The sequence below is a fragment of the Salmo trutta genome, chromosome 40 (genome assembly GCF_901001165.1).
Source record: "Salmo trutta chromosome 40, fSalTru1.1, whole genome shotgun sequence".
NCBI lineage: Eukaryota > Metazoa > Chordata > Actinopteri > Salmoniformes > Salmonidae > Salmo > Salmo trutta.
The window spans coordinates 16164835-16184931 of record NC_042996.1 but is presented as its reverse complement, the minus strand read 5'-3'; the positions used below and the strand labels follow the sequence as shown (position 1 = coordinate 16184931).

Below are 20097 nucleotides of genomic sequence, written 5' to 3'. Positions count from 1 at the left end.
TTCACATGTGTCCTGGTTTAACTTTGAGAGACAGAGGGAGGGAGAGAATGAGTAAGAGAGAGTCATTACAGAGGGAAGAGGCTTATGCTCGCTCTGTCCTGTCCACTCCTGTTTGCCTCAGCTAAGGGCCTTAAGAGAGTTTAGGCATCCTTCACTTGCCAGCTCAGATCACTGCACCTCCACACAGGCACTGAAACCAAGAGCTAACCCACTGGCACTGCAACCCACAAGGCACCTAGGCAAGAGATGGTAGGATTGTGTGTCTGTGTGTTTGGAGACAGAGCAATAGAGATACAGAGACAATATGAGGGCAGAGTGCTTAACAGCAGCTGAACGTCTTGGCATTGTGTTTACATGCTAAAGACATGGCATCTGTTTAGCACTGGAAATCTGGAGTCTAGTGTTGGAAATTGGAAACACACACACACACACACACACACACACACACACACACACACACACACACACACACACAGAGACAGACATCCCTCTAGAAGACAGAGGTTATCCAGCTGTGACCTTTGTTTTTTCTCTAGTCTCTACATGACAGAGTGGTAGAGTTCACCAACGCTGCCAAAATGTTAACTTCCATTTGCATTATTCATCTCTTCACACACACACACACACACACACACACACACACACACACACACACACACACACACACACAATAACACTAATGCCTAAAGCGTTAACCAAATCCCTAGCTCACGTCAGCCACGAATATCCATCAAAGCAGTGCAGGTTAAGGCTTGTCTAACATCTCTACTCTTCCATCTCCTTCCATTAACCTCGCTGTGTGTCCCCATCTCGCCCCATTGCTCCCCCACACTCTCCAGTTTTCCAGCTTTCTCCCCTGCTGCTGTCTGGCTCCCTGCCACTGGTTCTTTCTGCTCCCCCTTGCTTGTGTTTGACCTCTCAGACTGCTGCTGCTGGTTTGTGCCTTGCAATCATCCTCACAACATCTCACCCTTGGACTGTGCGTGCAACCTCATCCTAACGCTCTTTCGATCTAAAGAGGTTTGATTTCCTACCATTTCCAGCCCTCGCACTCCGGTGACGAACTGTTTGTGTGTGTATATAATTTCGTTGTTTACTAGTATAGGAGGAGATTGCCATGGTAACTGTCCATGAGATTGTCCCACTACTACAGCAAACTAAATCAACAACGTGTACATCTTGTGTTGGAAACACTGTAACCTTCGAACCGTTCTTACTGATGGTGATAGACTATTCATCTTAAAACACACTACATTGATCTGAGAAAATTGCATTTGCCATGAAACGATCATTGTGTCACGTTACGAACAATCACTCTGCCCCTCCCTCCGTTCTCCTCATCCTTCCACGACCCTCTGACCTCACTCGCATCATCAAAAGGGGCGGAAACGGTCATCATGATCGATACGACCCCAGCCCATCTAACGGTTCTATTCACTTATCTAAAATCAATGGGTGTTAGTCTCCCTGTTGTTGCTGTAGTATTGGAGACCTGGTTACCCACAGTTAAATAACTAGTGTGCCTGGATTAGCACTAAGATTTAATGGCCCACTCTGAGACTTCTTAGTATACAGAGTTAATATCTCCATTGGAAGTGACAGTCAATAGTTGGACAGTCATGATCATGGCTTGTTAGTTTTGGTATTGAACTCCAACAAAGAGACAATGTCTGTAGTAACTAGGTCATGTGATTCCATGCTAGGAAGCTACAGATAAGGCACACAGTAGTAGGGTTGCATATTCAGAGGTGGAAACTCTCCGTGGGAATTAACGGGAATATATATATCATATGGAGACAGAAACATAAACCTTTTACCTTATCATAATTAGACAATTGCAAATGATTAAATCCTTCCAATAGAAAAAAACTAAAAAAAACAATTTAGTTACAAATTGAACTTTAATTAAATGAGTTGACTCTTCACATGGGATTATTTCACTGAACATCAAAAGAAAGAATATTGAATGATCCCCAATGATCCATCGCATCTCCCAAAAACGTTTTCAACATACACTGCGTGCACAATTATTAGGCAAGTGAGTATTCTGATCTTATCATTGTTTCTATTCACATTTTCCAACTCCAAACCATATAAACTTGAATGCTTATTGGATTTGATCATTTTCAGGTGATATGTATTTGTGTAATGAGGGAGGGTGTGGCGAAAGTGAATAACACCTTATATAAAGGTGTGCATAATTATTAGGCAGCCTCATTGCCTCATGTAAAATGGGCCAAAAAAGAAATTTAACTAACACTGAAAAGCCAAAAATGTAAAATGCCTTTCAGACAGATGCGACACTCTTTAAATAGCTAAACTATTGAGGTGTGACCACCGGACATTCAAACATTTTGTTGCGTATAGTCAACTGGTGGCGCAACAAACGCATGGGGAAGAAAAGGCGCAAATTAACTGCAAAAGACTTGAGAAGAATTAAACGTCAAACTACCAGGAAGCCATTATCCTCCAGTGCCACCGTATTCCAGAACTGCAACCTACCTGGAGTGTTCAGAAGTACAAGGTGTCAAGTGCTCAGAGACATGGCCAAGGTCAAGAAGACTGAAACAAGACCACCACTGAATAAGATTCACAAGTTGAAGCGTCAAGATTGGGCAAAGAAATACCTGAAGCCAGATTTTTCAAAGGTTTTATGGACAGATGAAATGAAAGTGACTCTTGATGGACCAAATGGATGAGCCCATGGCTGGATCAGTAATGGACACAGGGCACCAACTTGAGTCAGGTGCCAGCAAGGTGAAGGAGGTGTACTGGTATGGGCTACTATCATTGAGGATGAGGTAGTTGGACCTTTTCGGGTTGAAGATGGACTGAAACTCAACTTCCAAACCTACTGCCAGTTTCAGGAAGATTCTTTCGTCAAACAGTGGTACAGGAAGAAGTCCTCAGCATTCTAGAAGGCCATGATCTTTATGCAGGACAATGCTCCATCACATACATCCAAGTACTCCACTGCTTGGCTAGCCAGCAAGGGCCTCAAAGATGCCTGAATAATGACCTGGACCCCATCCTCACATTACTTAAATCCTATTGAGAACTTGTGGGCCCTTCGCAAACGTGAGATTTACAGTGATGTAAGACAATACACCTTTTTGAACAGCATTTGGGAGGCTGTGGTTGCTTCTTCAGTGAAAATTGATTGTGAACAGATCAAGAAACTGACAAACTCCATGGATGGAAGGCTCATGGCAGTTATTGAAAATAAGGGGGGCTATATTGGTCACTGTTGCTGGGCAGCTTCAATGTGGTGCTCTTATTCTTCTCACTTTGCTTGGTGAGGTAGATTGCTGCTATGACTTCATGACCCTTCACATACCTAACCATTTCCTTGGCTCTCTTGTAGAGTGTATCCATTGTTTTCAGTGCCATGATGTCCTTGAGGAGCAGATTCAATTCATTAGCAGCACAGCCAATAGGTGTGATGTGAGGGCAGGATTCCACTTTAGACCAAGTAGCCTTCATGTTCACAGCATTGTCTGTCATCAGTGCAAATACCTTCTGTGGTCCAAGGTCATTTATGACTGTCTTCAGCTCATCTGCAATGTAGAGACCAGTGTGTCTGTTGTCCTTTGTGTCTGTGCTCTTGTATAATAAGTGGTTGAGGGGTGGAGATGATGTAGTTAATTATTCCTTGCCCACGAACATTCAACCACCTTTCAGAGATGATTCCAATACAGTCTGCTTTCTCTATGATTTGCTTGACCTTTACCTGAACTCTGCAAATGAGTAGATAAAGCATGTCTGATTGGAGGGGTGTATGCTGGGCGAAGAACATTCAGAAATATCTTCCAATACACATTGCCTGTGAGCATCAGAGGTGAACCAGTTGCTTACACAGCTCGAGACAGACATCCGTCAGCATTTCTCTGACTAGGTTCCTCCATTGAGTCAAAAAACCTTCTGATTCTAGGAGGACCATGAGCTGTTGCTATCGATAAGGTGTCTGATTTCATAATTTTCACCTTGAATAGAAGTAGAGGGACTTTTGTCAGAGGTTGCTTGTTGTGAGCGCTGAGGGAACTTTATGCACTTGGCCAGATGATTCTGCATCTTTGTTGCATTCTGCACATATGATTTTGCACAGTATTTGCAAATGTACACTACTTTTCCTTCTACATTAGCTGCAGTGAAATGTCTCCACAAATCAGATAGTGCCCTTGACATTTCACTGTAAAAATGTTTTTTAAATGAGTAAAAAAAATCTAATACAATTCCATGTACAAATAAATAGTTAAGCACTTAGATTAAATAATTCATTTGTAAGATACAGTTGAAGTTGGAATTTTACTTACATTTAGGTTGGAGTCATTAAAACGTGTTTCTTAACCACTCCAGATATTTCTTGTTAACAAACTATAGTTTTGAAAAGTCAGTGAGGACATGTACTTTGTGCATGACACAGGTCATTTTGGGTGGGTCTGAAGTTTATATACACTAAGTTGAATGTGCCTTTGAACAGCTTGGAAAATTCCAGAAAATTATGTCATAGGCTTATTTACATAATTTGAGTCAATTGGAGTACCTGTGGATGTATTTCAAGGCCTACCTTCAAACTCCGTCCCTCTTTGCTCGACATCATGGGAAAATCAAAAGAAATCAGCCAAGACCTCAGCAAAAAAATCTGGTTCATCCTTGGGAGCAATTTCCAAACACCTAAAGGTACCACATTCATCCGTACAAACAATAGTACGCAAGTATAAACACCATGGGACCACGCAGCCATCATACCGCTCAGGAAGGAGACGCGTTCTGTCTCCTAGAGATGAATGTACTTTGGTGCGAAAAGTGCAAATAAATCCCAGAACAACAGCAAAGGACCTTGTGAAGATGCTGGAGGAAACCGGTACAAAAGTATCTATATCCACAGTAAAACGAGTCATATATCGACATAACTTTAAAGACCACTCAGCAAGGAAGAAGCCACTGCTCCAAAACCACCATAAAAAAGCCAGACTACGGTTTGCAACTGCACATGGGGACAAAGATCGTACTTTTGGAGAAATGTCCTCTGGTCTGATGAAACAAAAATAGAACTGTTTGGCCATAATGACCATAGTTATGTTTGGAGGGAAAAGGGGGATGCATGCAAGCCGAAGAACATCATCCCAACTGTGAAGCACACCGGGAGGCAGCATCATGTTGTGGGGGCCTCTTTGCTGCAGGAGGGACTGGTGCACATCCCAAAATAGATGGCATCATGAGGGAGGAAGAATATGTGGATATATTGAAGCAACATCTCAAGACATCAGTCAGGAAGTTAAAGCTTGGTCACAAATGGGTCTTCCAAATGGACAATGACCCCAAGCATACTTCCAAAGTTGAGGCAAAATGGCTTAAGGACAACAAAGTCAAGGTATTGGAGTGGCCATCACAAAGCCCTGACCTCAATCCCATAGATGTGGGGGCAGACCTGAAAAAGTGTGTGCGAGCAAGGAGGCCTACAAATCTGACTCGGTTACCCCAGCTCTGTCAGGAGGAATGGGCCAAAGTTCTCCCAACTTATTGTAGGAAGCTTGTGGAAGGCTACCTGTAACGTTTGACCCAAGTTAAACAATTTAAAGGCAATGTTTCCAAATACTAATTGAGTGTATGTAAACTTCTTACCCATTGGGAATGTGATGAAGGAAATAAAAGCTGAAATAAATAAATAAATAAATGGCTCTACTATTATTCTGACATTTCACATTCTTAAAATAAAGTGGTGATCCTAACTGACCTAACACAGGGAATTTTTACTCTGATTAAATGTCATGTATTGTGAAAAACTGAGTTTAAATGTATTTGGCTAAGGTGTATGTAAACTTCCGACTTCAACTGTACATGTTTTAAAATGAAACATGTATGGAAACAGGTGAATTAACACTCCTCGGGTAGCACGCTCAAGCAAGCTAAAATCCACATGGTAGCAAAAACTAGCTAGCAGAAATTGTTAACAAGTTAGATATGATTTAAACGCACTTTGCTGTAGGCTATTTACTAATTAACAAAATAATATATGTCATATAAAATATATTCACCCCACCCAGTATTGTAATCAAAACTTACCAGAAAGCATGTAGTCCTTGACTCAGACAGTGTAGTAGTGTGGACTCAATAGCATCTCATTAGTGTGCCAGATCTTGAGAATCAGCTGTACATGTGATGGAAGAGTGCACTGCACATGTGATGGTAGAACGCACTGTGCATGCAGAGGGTTGCAATTCCATTGAATTGGGGATAGTTTAACCAAAATATGCCACAAGACCTAGAATTGCCTTGTGTATCCCACAAAAAAGGTTCACTGTTATAAGCTAACTTTGATGAATTTAAGCAAAATTCCTGGGCCTGACTTCGCATGGAAAATTTCAGGAATTTACCATAAAGTTTCTGACCCTTTGCGACCCTACACAGTAGTGAAGGAAATGGATAAGACTCCGATTGCACACATCTTATAACTGCTTAGCTAAACTAAGCTAATGACCCAGTCCCAGCTGCTCCTTGCTCAGTGGTCCTGTTGTAGTCAGTGCAGCTGTCTGACACGAGTCAACATGGTCCTGCTTATACTCCATTAGACACGCTGCTGCTGCCCCATTTAGATACAAACTGTTACTTGTGTAGCATTGTAGCTTTTAGCAGCCTAGCATCAAGACTGGGGCTTCATGATGATGTAGATGTGTTGTTCATTACACCTTGCTGTTTTCCACATGAGATTAGCAAAGTGAGGGGAACAAGGAAGGCCGGCAGGGGGAAATATTTATTGTTTTGTGGGAGGGGGGGGGAGTGGAGAGCTTCATTGCACAAGTGCTGACAGATAAGAATTCCACCTATGAGAGATCCCAGATTTTTTTTATTTTTTATTTCACCTTTATTTAACCAGGTAGGCTAGTTGAGAACAAGTTCTCATTTACAACTGCGACCTGGCCAAGATAAAGCAAAGCAGTGCGACACAAACAACAACAGTTAAACATGGAATAAACAAACATACAGTCAACAATACAATAGAAAAAGTCTATATACAGTGTGTGCAAATGAGGTGGGATAAGGGAGGTAAGGCAATAAATAGGCCATGGTGGAGATAATTACAATATAGCAATTAAACACTGGAGTGATAGATGTGCAGAAGATGAATGTGCAAATAGAGATACTGGGGTGCAAAGGAGCAAAATGAATAACAGTATTGGGATGAGGTAGTTGGATGGGCTATGTGCAGTGATCTGTGAGCTACTCTGACAGCTGGTTCTTAAAGTTAGAGTGGGAGATATGAGTCTCCAGCTTAAGTGATTTTTGCAGTTCGTTCCAGTCATTGGCAGCAGAGAACTGGAAGAAAAGGCGGCCAAAGGAGGAATTGGCTTTGGGGGTGACCAGTGAAATATACCTGCTGGAGTGCGTGCTACGGGTGGGTGCTGCTATGGTGACCAGTGAGCTGAGATAAGGCGGGGCTTTACCTAGCAAAGACTTATAGATGACCTGGAGCCAGTTGGTTTGGCGACGAATATGAAGCGAGGGCCAGCCAACGAGAGCATACAGGTCGCAGTGGTGGGTAGTATACAGCGCTTTGATGCCAAAACGGATGGCACTGTGATAGACTGCATCCAATTTGCTGAGTAGAGTGTTGGAGGCTATTTTGTAAATGACATTGCCGAAGTCAAGGATCGGTAGGATAGTCAGTTTTACGAGGGTATGTTTGGCAGCATGAGTGAAGGATGCTTTGTTGCGAAATAGGATGCCGATTCTAGATTTAATTTTGGATTGGAGATGCTTAATGTGAGTCTGGAAGGAGAGTTTATAGTCTAACCAGACACCTAGGTATTTATAGTTGTCCACATATTCTAAGTCAGAACCGTCCAGAGTAGTGATGCTGGACGGGCGGGCAGAATGCTGTGCAACATACAGCTGTGCTCATTCTTGTTTTCTTCCTTCTATTCCCTTATGCCAATCGTTGATCCCCCTCTTATGCACACTCACACACACACACACTTTGACATGCACCAATATCTTTAGTTGGATGTCAACTTGGTTGTCCAGGTAAACCTCTCAACTGGGCCAGAGACTTGACCTCTTTCTTTCTCTCCCTTTCTAGGGGAGAACTTTGAGCAGAGCCCCTTGAAGAGGACGTTCAAGTCTAAAGTCCTGGCCCACTACCCTGAGAACGTGGAGTGGAACCCATTCGACCAGGATGCTGTCAACATGGTGGGTGAACCATCGCTGAGTTCTGAGCCAAACTGAGTGGTGGATGGATGGATGGATGGATGGATCATGTTGAGGGGTGATCAGTTACATATAATCTGATTACAAAAAAAAGTAACTTATCAGTTATGTTATCGGCAAAAAAATGTGTAATCAAATTACAGACACTTCTGAAAAACTAGATGATCACTTATTGGATGACTTTGTAAGGATGTTTGTGGAAAAAATACAGTATGACACCTTTCTGTTTTCTCAGTGACATTCAATTCAGCATTGAAAATCAGGACAAGTTTAAATTTGTTCCACATGAGCAAGTCTGACCACAAGTCAGAGACCACTATGATGACACTCCAAATGCATTTGATGTATCCTTCTTGTCTTCATTTAATGCCTATTAAGGGGAAAGTAATCCAAAAGTAAGTGAAAGTAATCCGATTACATTACCGAGTTTGGGTAAACCAAAAGTTACTTATTACAATTTTGAACAGGTAACTAGTAAGGGATTACATTTAGAAAGTAACCTTAACCCTGAATGAGGGGAATAGGAGGACGATAAACAGGCTCTATTCAATCTAATGAGTAGGCAGCAGGGAACCAAACTGGGTTGGGGGAAGGAATGGATGGAGGGAACAGAAGGACGATAAATGGGGGCTATTGACTCTAACAATACCCCAACTAGGCATTGAAAGGCCTTTTAGATCATAGACAGTGGAAAGGAAGGGCATGCAAGGATTATTCCAATCAATGCTTTAGGAAACCACACACACACACCATTGGAGCAGAGAGGCCCAGGATTAAGACACAATGTGGTGCCTTCTCTCTAGGGTATCTTGGGTAATGGGGCGAAGGCACCAAATCCCCTCTGTCTCTATGGATTTACCCAGAGGGTTTTGTAGGCTGCGCTAAACGGACTGTGGCTGCTTTGCTGCAGTTTGGGTTTAGATTGAGTTTTCTTCGTGTTGACGGGACAAGGGGAGGGGAAGCGTGCCAGGGTGGAAGGTTACGTTAGGGGAGGGAATATCTGATAAGACAAAGCTTTATATTGTCAAATATCTGCATTCATGAGAAAAAGGAAAAAGTTAAGATAGTGATGATGAAATTGTATTTGTGCTTTATAGCTTTTTATAAACTTGGTGGTTTGAGCCATGGTATATCAGACCGTATACCACAGGCATGACAAAACAGCTATTTTTTACTGTTCTTACGTTGGTAATCAGTTTATAGTAGCAATAAGACTCATTGGGGGTTTGTGATAGATTGCCAATATAACCCAAACACTGCAGGAAATGACCATCCAGAAGACTACATTAAACATGTTTTGAATCACTGAAGACCTGTCATGGAAGAGACTGCTAAAGGTCCCGCTGACCTGTCACTCAATGATCTGGTCCACTGAAGTGTGTGTGTGTTTGTGTGTGTGTGTGTGTGTGTGTGTGTGTGTGTGTGTGTGTGTGTGTGTGTGTGTGTGTTTTCCTAGTCCAGCATATTGAGCCACAGTAGAGGTAGCTAACATTGATACCTAACCCTCAAGTCCCTATAGAGGAGGCCCTGGAAGCGTTTGGTGTCGGCTGACCGTTGCCTCTCGTGATGCAAGGTCACTATTTTTCCGTTGGCGTTGGCCATTACATCACACACTGGCGTCAGAACCGCTGAATTATTCACATCGGGTTCTCAGTTTACGTCGGCATGGAAACGATGGCCCATTGTGCGGTGTGTTCCAGGTCTGAAATGGAACACCAATGCAGTGCAGCTATGAAGGCTCCAATGGCAGAACCATTATGAATCTCAGCCCTCTCCCTGCTTGCCTCAACCCAACCCCATTCATTTCTATGTACAGTATCTCCATCCCACTCACCATCCATATCCCCTTTCCCACTCTCCATTTCTCTCCTCTCTCATCTCTACTGTAATCACACTTCCTGCCCCTGTGGGCCTGGCAACAAAGCCGTTCTGATGATTGCTTTTCATATCCCAATCCTTTTCTCATAAATCCCTCCCTCGATTATTATATCTTTCTTTCCCTCTCTTTCTCTCCCTCTCAATCTGTGTCTGTCTGTCTCTGTCTGTTGGCACTGATTTTGATTTTCTTGTTAATTGGACCCTGAGTCAGAAGGTGTGTGTGTGTGTGTGTGTGTGTGTGTGTGTGTGTGTGTGTGTGAGAATAAGGAGAGCTGTGTGTGTGTGAGATAGTGCCCGAGGATATGCATGAGTGAGGGAGTATGAATGTGTATGTGCTTCAGTTTGTTGAGCTTATTGCTCCATAATCATCAGTGCGTCACTCACCCGGAACCCCCACAATTCCCGTGTCCGTGCCGGAATAAGGGGATTGTTTAACAGATGGGAACATTACCTGGGATTATCCAAGAGTACTGTGAAATGTTCTGCGAGGAATTCTGAAATGTCTATCTGAAGTAATTTTGAGCCTAACAGAGCTAAAGCCCAGGTTGATGGCCCCAGACACAGTTACAGGGGGGGCCATCAGACACAGTTACAGGGGGGGGGCCATCAGACACAGTTACAGGGGGGGGGCCATCAGACACAGTTACAGGGGGGGCCATCAGACACAGTTACAGGGGGGGCCATCAGACACAGTTACAGGGGGGGCCATCAGACACAGTTACGGGGGGGCCATCATACACAGTTACAGGGGGGCTTTTTTTGGCCTGGAGCTTTTTCTGTAAACAGTCAACTGTTTCTGCTCCCTTTTGTTAGAACAGGAAGAGTTTTGAGGGAGACTTCAATGGAAGTGTGTCAATGGGATTAGATGAAGCCGCTGTGCTACAGAGTCACTTGTATATGTATGCAACATGTCAGACAGTGTTGAGTTGTTGATACTGTATAGTGTGTTTCAGAGCAGTGTTGGTTTAGGCAAATATTCTCCAACATGCATGCGGAGTTGTACTGATTTTGATTGCCTGTTGATGTTTCAACCGGCAGTAGGTCGAAAATGTGCAGGTTAAAACGACAAATCTGGGACCAGCTCCATTGCTCATTAGCACAGATGGCCCCATTGTTGCAAAGGGATATTAGAATCGCGTTGTCTTATCCTTATCTTCAACGTAGGTTTGAACTCACTCCCTCTCTTCCCGGGAGGAATATTTTCTCCTTGATCCATATGGTTTCATGATATTTCTTGGGATAAGAAGGATTTGATTTGGAAGCGTATAGAATCTCATTTCTGGGGAGAAAATGCAGCATTTCGGATGTTTTTCATTTGCCTCTCGGGTTCCACACAGAACAGACAGATTGAGGTAGTGTGGGAGTGATTATCTTGTCAGTAGTGATCAGTTGAAACCATAATTCACTCACCACTTTTATAATCCATTCCAAACAGAACATTGGCCAACTACAGGCCTGTTTATCTGTGTTAGCGACAGGGGTTAATTTGTGTGTGTGTGTGTGTGTGTGTGTGTGTGTGTGTGTGTGTGTGTGTGATTAATTTTGTATTCAGCTCAGCTCTGCAAATCAACATAATGGAGATAATCAACCATATTTTATTTCATGCTGGCTGCTATGTTGCTGACTGGTCTGCTATCAAAGCAGATTATGTTGACTTGATTAGGGTCGCGACGCGCGTGCGCACACACACACACACACACACACACACATTCAAAATGCAGATGTACACACACCAACACATTCTGGTACATGCAGTCTCAGTCGTTTCTGATGTAAGGCCTCTACATTGATTCTGTCAACTATCTCAATTATTAATACCACATTAATAATCGTCATTATTATTGTCCCTCTCCCCCTCTCTCTCCGTAGCTCTGTATGCCCAAAGGCCTGTCGTTCAGGACACAGGCAGACAGCCGCGAGCCCCAGTTCCACTCCTTCCTGATCACGCGGGAGGACGGCTCTCGCACTTACGGCTTCGTCCACACCTTCTACGAGGAGGTGACGTCGCCTCAGATCTGCTCGGCCATGCAGACCCTCTACCAGATGCACCAGGCCGAGAACCCTTCCTCCGCCACCCCCTCCTCCTCTTCCTCCTCTTCCTCCAGTATGGACTCTCTGGCTAGCAGCCTCGACGAAGCAGATTCTCCATCTTCGTCATCGTGCCGGTCGGCGGCATGCGGCGGCTACGACGCGTCGCGGGACACGCTCTACGTCTCCAAGGCGTTGTGTCTGATCACGCCCATGCCCTTCATGCACGCCTGCCGCCGTTTCCTGTCCCAGGTGCACCGGGCCGTCGCAGCCGCCGCGCCCCCGCCCCTCCCCCTGGAGAGCTACGTGCACAACATCCTGTACGAGGTGCCCCTGCCCCCTCCGGGGCGCTCGCTGAAGTTCCACGGGGTGTACGAGCCCATCGTGTGTCAGCGTCCTGGGCCTGGGGAGCTGCCTCTGGCTGACTTCCCTCTGGGCCAGACCTTCACTCTGCTGGGGGTAGAGAACCTGGTGCAGCTGTTCAACTGTACCCTGCTGGAGATGCAGATTCTGCTCTACTCACAGGGTAAGGGGTGCTTATTACACACACACACACACACACACACACAAACACACTCCTCTCTGCCTCTACATTCCTTGGCAGCAGGTTGTTGAGTGGGATGGTGGTATGGTGATGACAGATACCAGGTTGGGGGATGGTTGGATAAGTCATTCCTCCCTATTCCTCAACACATCCCACTCAGCTGGAGCCAATGGAACATAACCGGCTGGGTCGTTACTGGGGTGTAATCTGTGGTCCAGGCCTGTCCTTGACTCCCTGGCCCAAATGAGTTTAGGATTAGACTACTGTAATCTGGGTGGGGTAGAGAGCTGTTCCTCTCCCTGGGACTGGAGCTATGCGGGTTGACTGACTGGACAGCAGCAGGGTAGTGGCTGGTATTAGGAAGCCTGGTCAGTCAAAGGGCAAACGACCAGACAGACTGTAGTCTGTAGACGTCAGGCCAAGACTGACTGTATCTGCCATAGACTTCACTGTAGATTACAGTACACTAAACTACAGGATGCTGTTATCTGATTGGCTTAAGACTGTTGCAGACAAAGACATTGTGAGAGCTTCTTGTGTGTTGAATGTTTGATTGGGTGGTTCTGGTCCACTGACGTCGTTTGGAGTGGAAAGTAGTCTTGCCTAATGAACTAATGGGTTGTGAGTTTCCATTAAGTGGTTCTTGTTTTGTTTTAGAATTGGTTGGAGTTTAATGTCTCTAATGGAATGATCTGTAATGCATGGGAGTTCATTAGTTGAGTTGATGGCAGTCAAATAAAGAGACTCCTCCACTGTTACTAGCACCATTCCATTTCTGTCTGCTTGAGAGAAAACGACAGAGACGGGCCTCTCCCTCCTCCTACCAGTCATCCACCCCTTCGCTCCCATCCATCCCCACTCATCTATCCTTTGAGAAATGATCTCCCATGTTTCATTTATCAAACCAACGGTCAGAGGGAATCGCTCCTGAAACAAAATAATTAAAAACCAATTTTTCCCAATGAAAAACATTCCAAGAACATTTTAACGTTCCTCATTTTTCACGGCGAAGCGTTGGCGGCATCCCATTTAGCTCCTACCCTGCGACGCGGCTGCTAAAAGGCATTCTAATTTCTCTATAATAAAAACACTGTGCTTGATTTGCCTGGAGGCAGGTTGATTGAAGGGTTGATGCACGGAAACTGCATCTATAAAATGTTCGGTGGATGGGTCCCAATGCACCCTATTCCCTATATTGTGGACTACCTTTGACCAGGGCACATTGGGCTCTGGTCAAAACTAGTGCACAATATTGTGAATAGGATGCAGCATGTGTGTTAATGTGACAAGTTTGGCCATATGTCCTCATTGTCTTATATGATCCATCAACAACCAATGAAATCACAACAGACGGAACCTGCCCAGTGCCCACCATGATCCTCGCTCACTCATTGGCCGAGACACGGGAAGGAAGTGACAAGCAGGCGTTTAGTCCAATCCTGCAGCTCTGTGGAGGGTGAGGGTCTGAGATGTAATTAATAAGATGATTAATCAGTAATTTACATTTTATATTTTAGTCATTCCAGGAGCACAGTTTTAGAGCAAGATTTTGAGGCCTATTTGCCATTTTTAAGCAAATGTCCTACAGGTCTACACATTTCTCCATGGAGCTTAGCATTTTGACATGCAGTTGAGAGAAAGGTTGCTGTTTTTAAAGCTATTTTAAAGCTCAATTCTACCTGACTTTTATTTTGGTGATTGTTAGTTCTCAAAAGATTATAGAATAAAAAATATATAGTTCCAATATTTTCTAAACATACATTATATCTGGTTTAAGTTGACACTGAAAGCGCTTTTCCATCTCGAGCTTTAGGCGACCCGAAAAAACGCTTAGGCGGCCTGCCCAAGGATTTCAATAGCAGAAAATTCCCTGCATTCATCCAAAGAGACTTAGTCAGTCAGAGCGGGCAATAAGGTGGTTGATCTGAGCATACTGTTAGTATGAAAATGAGCAGACCTGGTTTCTGTTGTTAACCGTTGTTGGCTTGTCTCTTCCCTTCTGAGACTGTGTGATAGGGACCAGTCCCAATGACAGTTTCACTATGAGTTGCCTCGTGCCATATGTTCAGCCTTGAAACACAGATGCCGATCTTTGTCTCTTCCGTTCGCATTTTCCACTTGGCCTCCGCAGCGTTGTGGTCAACTGTATCTGTATTGGTCGTTTGATGACAATTCAATGCATTCCCCTACTTATCAAGCAATAACATACAATATTTTACACAACACCCTCCATTGGAAAGCAGTATTGGAGGGTGTTGTGAAAGTTTAATGGCCCTGTGAAATAGAGTTGAACACTCTCACATAATCTCTGCCTGAAATAACCCCCCCATGTAGTTCAGCTGAGGTCAACATCGGACGGAGAAAATAATATTCCCCCATGAGCCTTTGCACTGTGCTTTTGATGTTTTTCGTGTTGGGGAAAACTGGAGTCTCACATCTGTGACGGGTTGAATATTCAATTTGGAAGAGCTGGTGTCAAATCAGCAAGGATTATGTATTAATGAAGTCTGTCGAGACGCAGAGTATTCATATTCATGTAGGGGCTAAACTTATCTTCACATAATATGATCATAACAGTGGATGAGAGAGGAAGGAAAGTCGGGATAGAGTTGCTGAGACACGAGTAAAGTACTGTGACTCATCCTTTAATGAGAACCACTCTATCTTTCTCTGCATCACAGAGCAGGCTGTGTCAAGTTAAAACCCTCAACATGCAGAGGCTTGTGAGAGTATATTTAGTTATAAACTAGGTTATCCTCGTTTTTTTCTCTCTTATGTTCCTTGTTGTGGTTCTATTGCTCTGTTCACACTGGTTTCCCACAGGGAATGCCAGAAGGGCATGTTGGCAGCACTTTGAAGTAGTTACCGGTAAAATTATTGCAAGCGTTTCATTGGTAGACTAGAAGCTGAAGGGCAAATTGGTGCATTTATACAATATAAATACATGGGTATTAGTTTGCTGTGTAGTTTCCTTTATTTTATGCATTGCTTAAGTAAAGTCAAGTAAAAGTCCCAAGTTATCTGCAGCTCTTCTAGGTTTCCCCTCATACATAATTGAGTATTGCAGTTTGAGGGTTTGCCTTGTATACGTTCAGTGTGTTATTGTACGTGTGTGTGGGTGTGCAGTGCACCACAGATAAAGCTAGAAAGTTTACTCAGCAACTCTCACACTCTCCTTTTAGTTCTGTCTTTCTCTCGGTTTCTCCCACTCTTTCTGACTCCGTCTCGCTCTTTCGCGACCACACGTTCCCTGTTTGTGGGTCTTCATCTCATTTCTCTGTCTCCCTTTTCTTATCTGGGATCCAATCCTATAATGCGTTACTATGATCCTCAAACGGTCTCTACATGACCCTCGTTCCATTTTCTCCGTGTCCTCTGGTGCAAGTCTTTTATGAGGGTATTATTACTCCTATCTATCATGTGTCTTGAGTTTTCTCCATAAATGTCCTGTAATTACGAGCCCCTACAGATACCCCTCCCCCCACACATACCCCTTTTCACACCGGACCCCCTCCTTCTCTCCATCATTACTAATCATCTCCATGGGAGGCAGGATGGCAGGTGAAGTAAGTTATTCCCCTGTTCAGACATAACATCATTACAATTCCAACTGCAGCACCCCTGTTCTGTTCCTAATGACTGGTTTGTAGCCAGGCCTCAAAATTGAGGATTTGAGGCGCAGACCGTGGCTAATGGACATACACACAGGTGCTCCTGCAGTGCACACACACACACACTGATGAATGGCCAGATCTGATGTGCTCTCTGCACAGCGTTAGTGTGTTATTATTATGGTTAGTTGCTCGTGAGACCGAGAGGAGGAGATGCTAACGTGGAGCTGGTTTCAGCTCTCTGAAAGAGCATCTGGATCCTTACGGCTACTCTGTCTAACACACCGTAACCGACCATTGGTCTCAGGAACAGAGAGAAGATGTCGCCAGTCTGGATCAATGCTCTGTATTGGAATATATTGTGTGTGCAGTGTATAGTCCAGTGTAATGTCCAATGCACTTAGCTGTCTTTCCCTGACCTGAGAGCTTATATGGGGGGGGTCGATTTGGGAATAGAGGGTAAATTAGTGTCTGTATGTCCATCTGTGTGACACATGCGTTGGTCTGTGTGTATTTATGGCAAGATGGTCACTTGCAGACAGACTTTGTGGCAAGGTAGATGCACGCACACAGTCTCTCACACACAGTCTCTCACACACGCGCAATATAAAGATGCTAGGTCCCCTAGTTCTCTTGTAGAATGTCAATTGGCTAGGTCTTTGTTTTAATGCTTTGTCGACCTTGAAAAGTGTAATGCATTTTGAATGAAAGTACACAGAACCTGTGTGCCTGAGCAGCGGAGAGAGTGCGGGAGAGAGTGAAAGCCAGTGAGGGATGGAGAAAAGGGTAGAGGGAGAGGGGTTGCGTGGATAAATTGGCGTAGCCTGCCGTTGATTTATTATGGCGGTCAGTCAGGTTTACGGTCTGATCATTTTATTCATATCTGATGATGGAACTCCTGAACTCAATACCAAAGCCAGGGTGAGACCACTGGTCCTAATCTATAATCGGGAACAGGAGACATTGCGGGCCAACACGCACATGTACTGCACACACACACAGAGAATGGGGATTTAAATTGAATCCATCAAAACAGAATTTCTCTCATCCCGTATTGCCCGCAGATTCAATTTCGATCTGTTGATTTTAAAGTTATTCTCTGCTTCTTCTTCTCTCCTCCCTCTCTAACATCTCCCTTGTATTGCCCCTCCCCCCTCCACCTTTCTAATCACTCCATCCCTCCTTTTCCTCCACCTCTCCCCCTCCTTCCCTCACCCCACCTCTCTCCAGACTACCAGCGGTTGATGACAGTTGCGGAGGGCATCACCACCCTGCTCTTCCCGTTCCAGTGGCAGCATGTCTACGTGCCCATCCTACCCGCCTCACTGCTGCACTTCCTGGATGCCCCCGTGCCCTACCTCATGGGCCTGCAGTCCAAAGAGGGCACCGACCGCTCCAAACTAGAGCTGCCGCAGGAGGTATGTGTCTGTGTGTGAAACTGGGTCTGTTTTGTTATTTGTAAGTGTGTGTCTCATGCAATAGGCAGTTACAGTAAGGGCTCATTGTTGCTGAATGCACACTGTCCAAGGCCATCCAACCCTGACTCTTCCACAAGGCGCCTCCCACGCACACAGACCGACTACCTGGCCCCTATTCAGACTGAGCGGGAAGTGGAAATGCAGCTTTCAGACTCTTATTGTAGAGGAACGTCTATTGAAAGTTTATTTTAGTCTATTGGAGATACTTCTATTGGTTTTATCACTTACAGCCCAATGTGTTTGCATAGACCCCTATTGTTCCTGTGTAGAAGGAACTCGAACTGATGTTTCTCTGGAAAGGCTCGAGTGACCTCCTCAGACAGTGAAAGTGATGGAACCCTCAGTGCACAGCGTGTGTGTGTGTGTGGGGACAAGATAAGACTCCTAATGGTCTGGAACATCCCAAAGAGATTCCCAGCTTCAGGGCTCTCCCTCCTTCGCTCCCTCCCACTCCCACCGCTCATTAGTCTGGCCCATTCCGTGTGGATGCATCCGACGGCGTTCCCTGGTGCTGCTCCGGCCTCCTCCTCACAAACCAATTTTCTGCCCTTTTTGTGTTCCTCCGGATCCTTCCCTAAAGATCACACGGTGCCAAATGTTTTCATTTAGAAATATCTCTATTTCTGAATGATTCTTTGAAGTGAGGAGGATGACCTAGAAATGGAGGGATGAAAGAAGGGCTGAAAGCAAACGGAAAGAAGGGAAGGATCATAGAGAGGAAGCAAAAGAGAGAGGATGTGAATGAATGAAAGACTTGCCTTTTTGAACCCTGGCTCTGTAGAAAGAATTAATCTAATTTTCCATTTCAAATGGCAGAACAGTAATTCATCTCCTAATCATATTAGTCATGTTTGCATAGCAAATAGCAAACAAGTACATGCACATGCATACACTCATGAATACCAACAGTTTAATATCAGTGTGTCCCTCTTGATCCTCCATCCTTTCTTTTTAATGCAAAAGAGGAACCAATGGCTTTTAACCTGAAACTAGGCCAAACATTGTGTGCCTGTACGATCACCCAGCGGGGTGCGTGCTCCATTTTCCGCATCTCGTAAATCAGGCGGATGGCCTGCGGTCTTCTCCACTACCTAAATAAACCTCCGTTAAGCCAATCCACGTCAGGTCAGATCTGTGCACAGATGGCTGACGCAGCCCTCACAGAGCAATGCACATGAGTCAAACCTGGACCCAGAAATACACGGAGAAGAAAATGTTGAGTTTTGAAATTCACATCTGGAGCGTAGCAAATGCTGTTATAAAACTGTTGTCAATTGGTGGTAAACCCAGCGTTTCAGATGCCAGACAGTAAATGCTAATGTCATGTATTCAGGTGTACAGTAACTCCTAGCCATCCTCTCACAAGGACAGTAGAGCCTGGAAGTATACGCTATAACACCGCATGTGTATACCGTTCAAAAGTTTGGGGTCACTTAGAAATGTCCTTGTTTTTGAAAGAAAAGCACATTTTTTTGTCCATTTAAAATAACATCAAATTGATCAGAAATACAGTGTAGACATTGTTAATGTTGTAAATGACTATTGTAGCTGGAAACGGCAGATTTTTTATGGAATATCTACATAGGCGTACAGAGGCTTGTTATCAGCAACCATCACTCCTGTGTTCCAATGGCACGTTGTGTTAGCTAATTGAAGTTTATAATTTTAAAAGGCTAATTGATCATTAGAAAACCCTTTTGCAATTATGTTAGCACACAGCTGAAAACTGTTGTGCTGATTAAAGAAGCAATAAAATTGGCCTTCTTTAGAGTAGTTGAGTATCTGGAACATCAGCATTTGTGGGTTCGATTACAGGCTGAAAATGGCCAGAAACAAAGACCTTTCTTCTGAAACTCATCAGTCTATTATTGTTCTGAGGATGAAGGCTTCCATGTGAGAAATTGCCAAGAAACTGAAGATCTCGTACAACGCTGTGTACTACTCCCTTCACAGAACAGCGCAAACTGGCTCTAACCAGAATATAAAGAGGAGTGGGAGGCCCTGGTGCACAACTGAGCAAGAGGACAAGTACTTTAGTGTCTAGTTTGAGAAACAGATGCCTCACAAGTCCTCAACTGGCAGCTTCATTAAATAGTACCCGCAAAACACCAGCCTCAACGTCAACAGCAAAGAGGCGACTCCGGGATGCTGGCCTTCTCGGCAGAGGTCCTCTGTCCAGTGTCTGTGTCCTTTTGCCCATCTTAATCTTTTCTTTTATTGGCCAGTCTGAGAGATGGCTTTTTCTATGCAACTCTACCTAGAAGGCTAGCATCCCTGAGTCACCTCTTTACTGTTGATGTTGAGACTGTCAGTATTAAACTCAAAACACCAATCTCTTTATAGTGCCAAT

At 44.3% G+C, this 20097-nt stretch overlaps 1 protein-coding gene across 8 annotated transcripts in view; it reads left to right on the top strand.

The window, feature by feature from the left end:
- The window catches only part of LOC115180476 (DENN domain-containing protein 5B), a 77949-nt gene that overhangs the window by 36660 nt on the left and 21192 nt on the right, over positions 1-20097 (top strand). For all 8 annotated transcript variants that reach the window (XM_029742604.1, XM_029742603.1, XM_029742599.1 and 5 more), the window contains 3 exons: positions 8081-8190; positions 11956-12640; positions 17500-17687. In XM_029742604.1, the coding sequence (XP_029598464.1) occupies positions 8081-8190; positions 11956-12640; positions 17500-17687 (983 nt within the window). The remainder of the gene's footprint in view (positions 1-8080; positions 8191-11955; positions 12641-17499; positions 17688-20097) is intronic.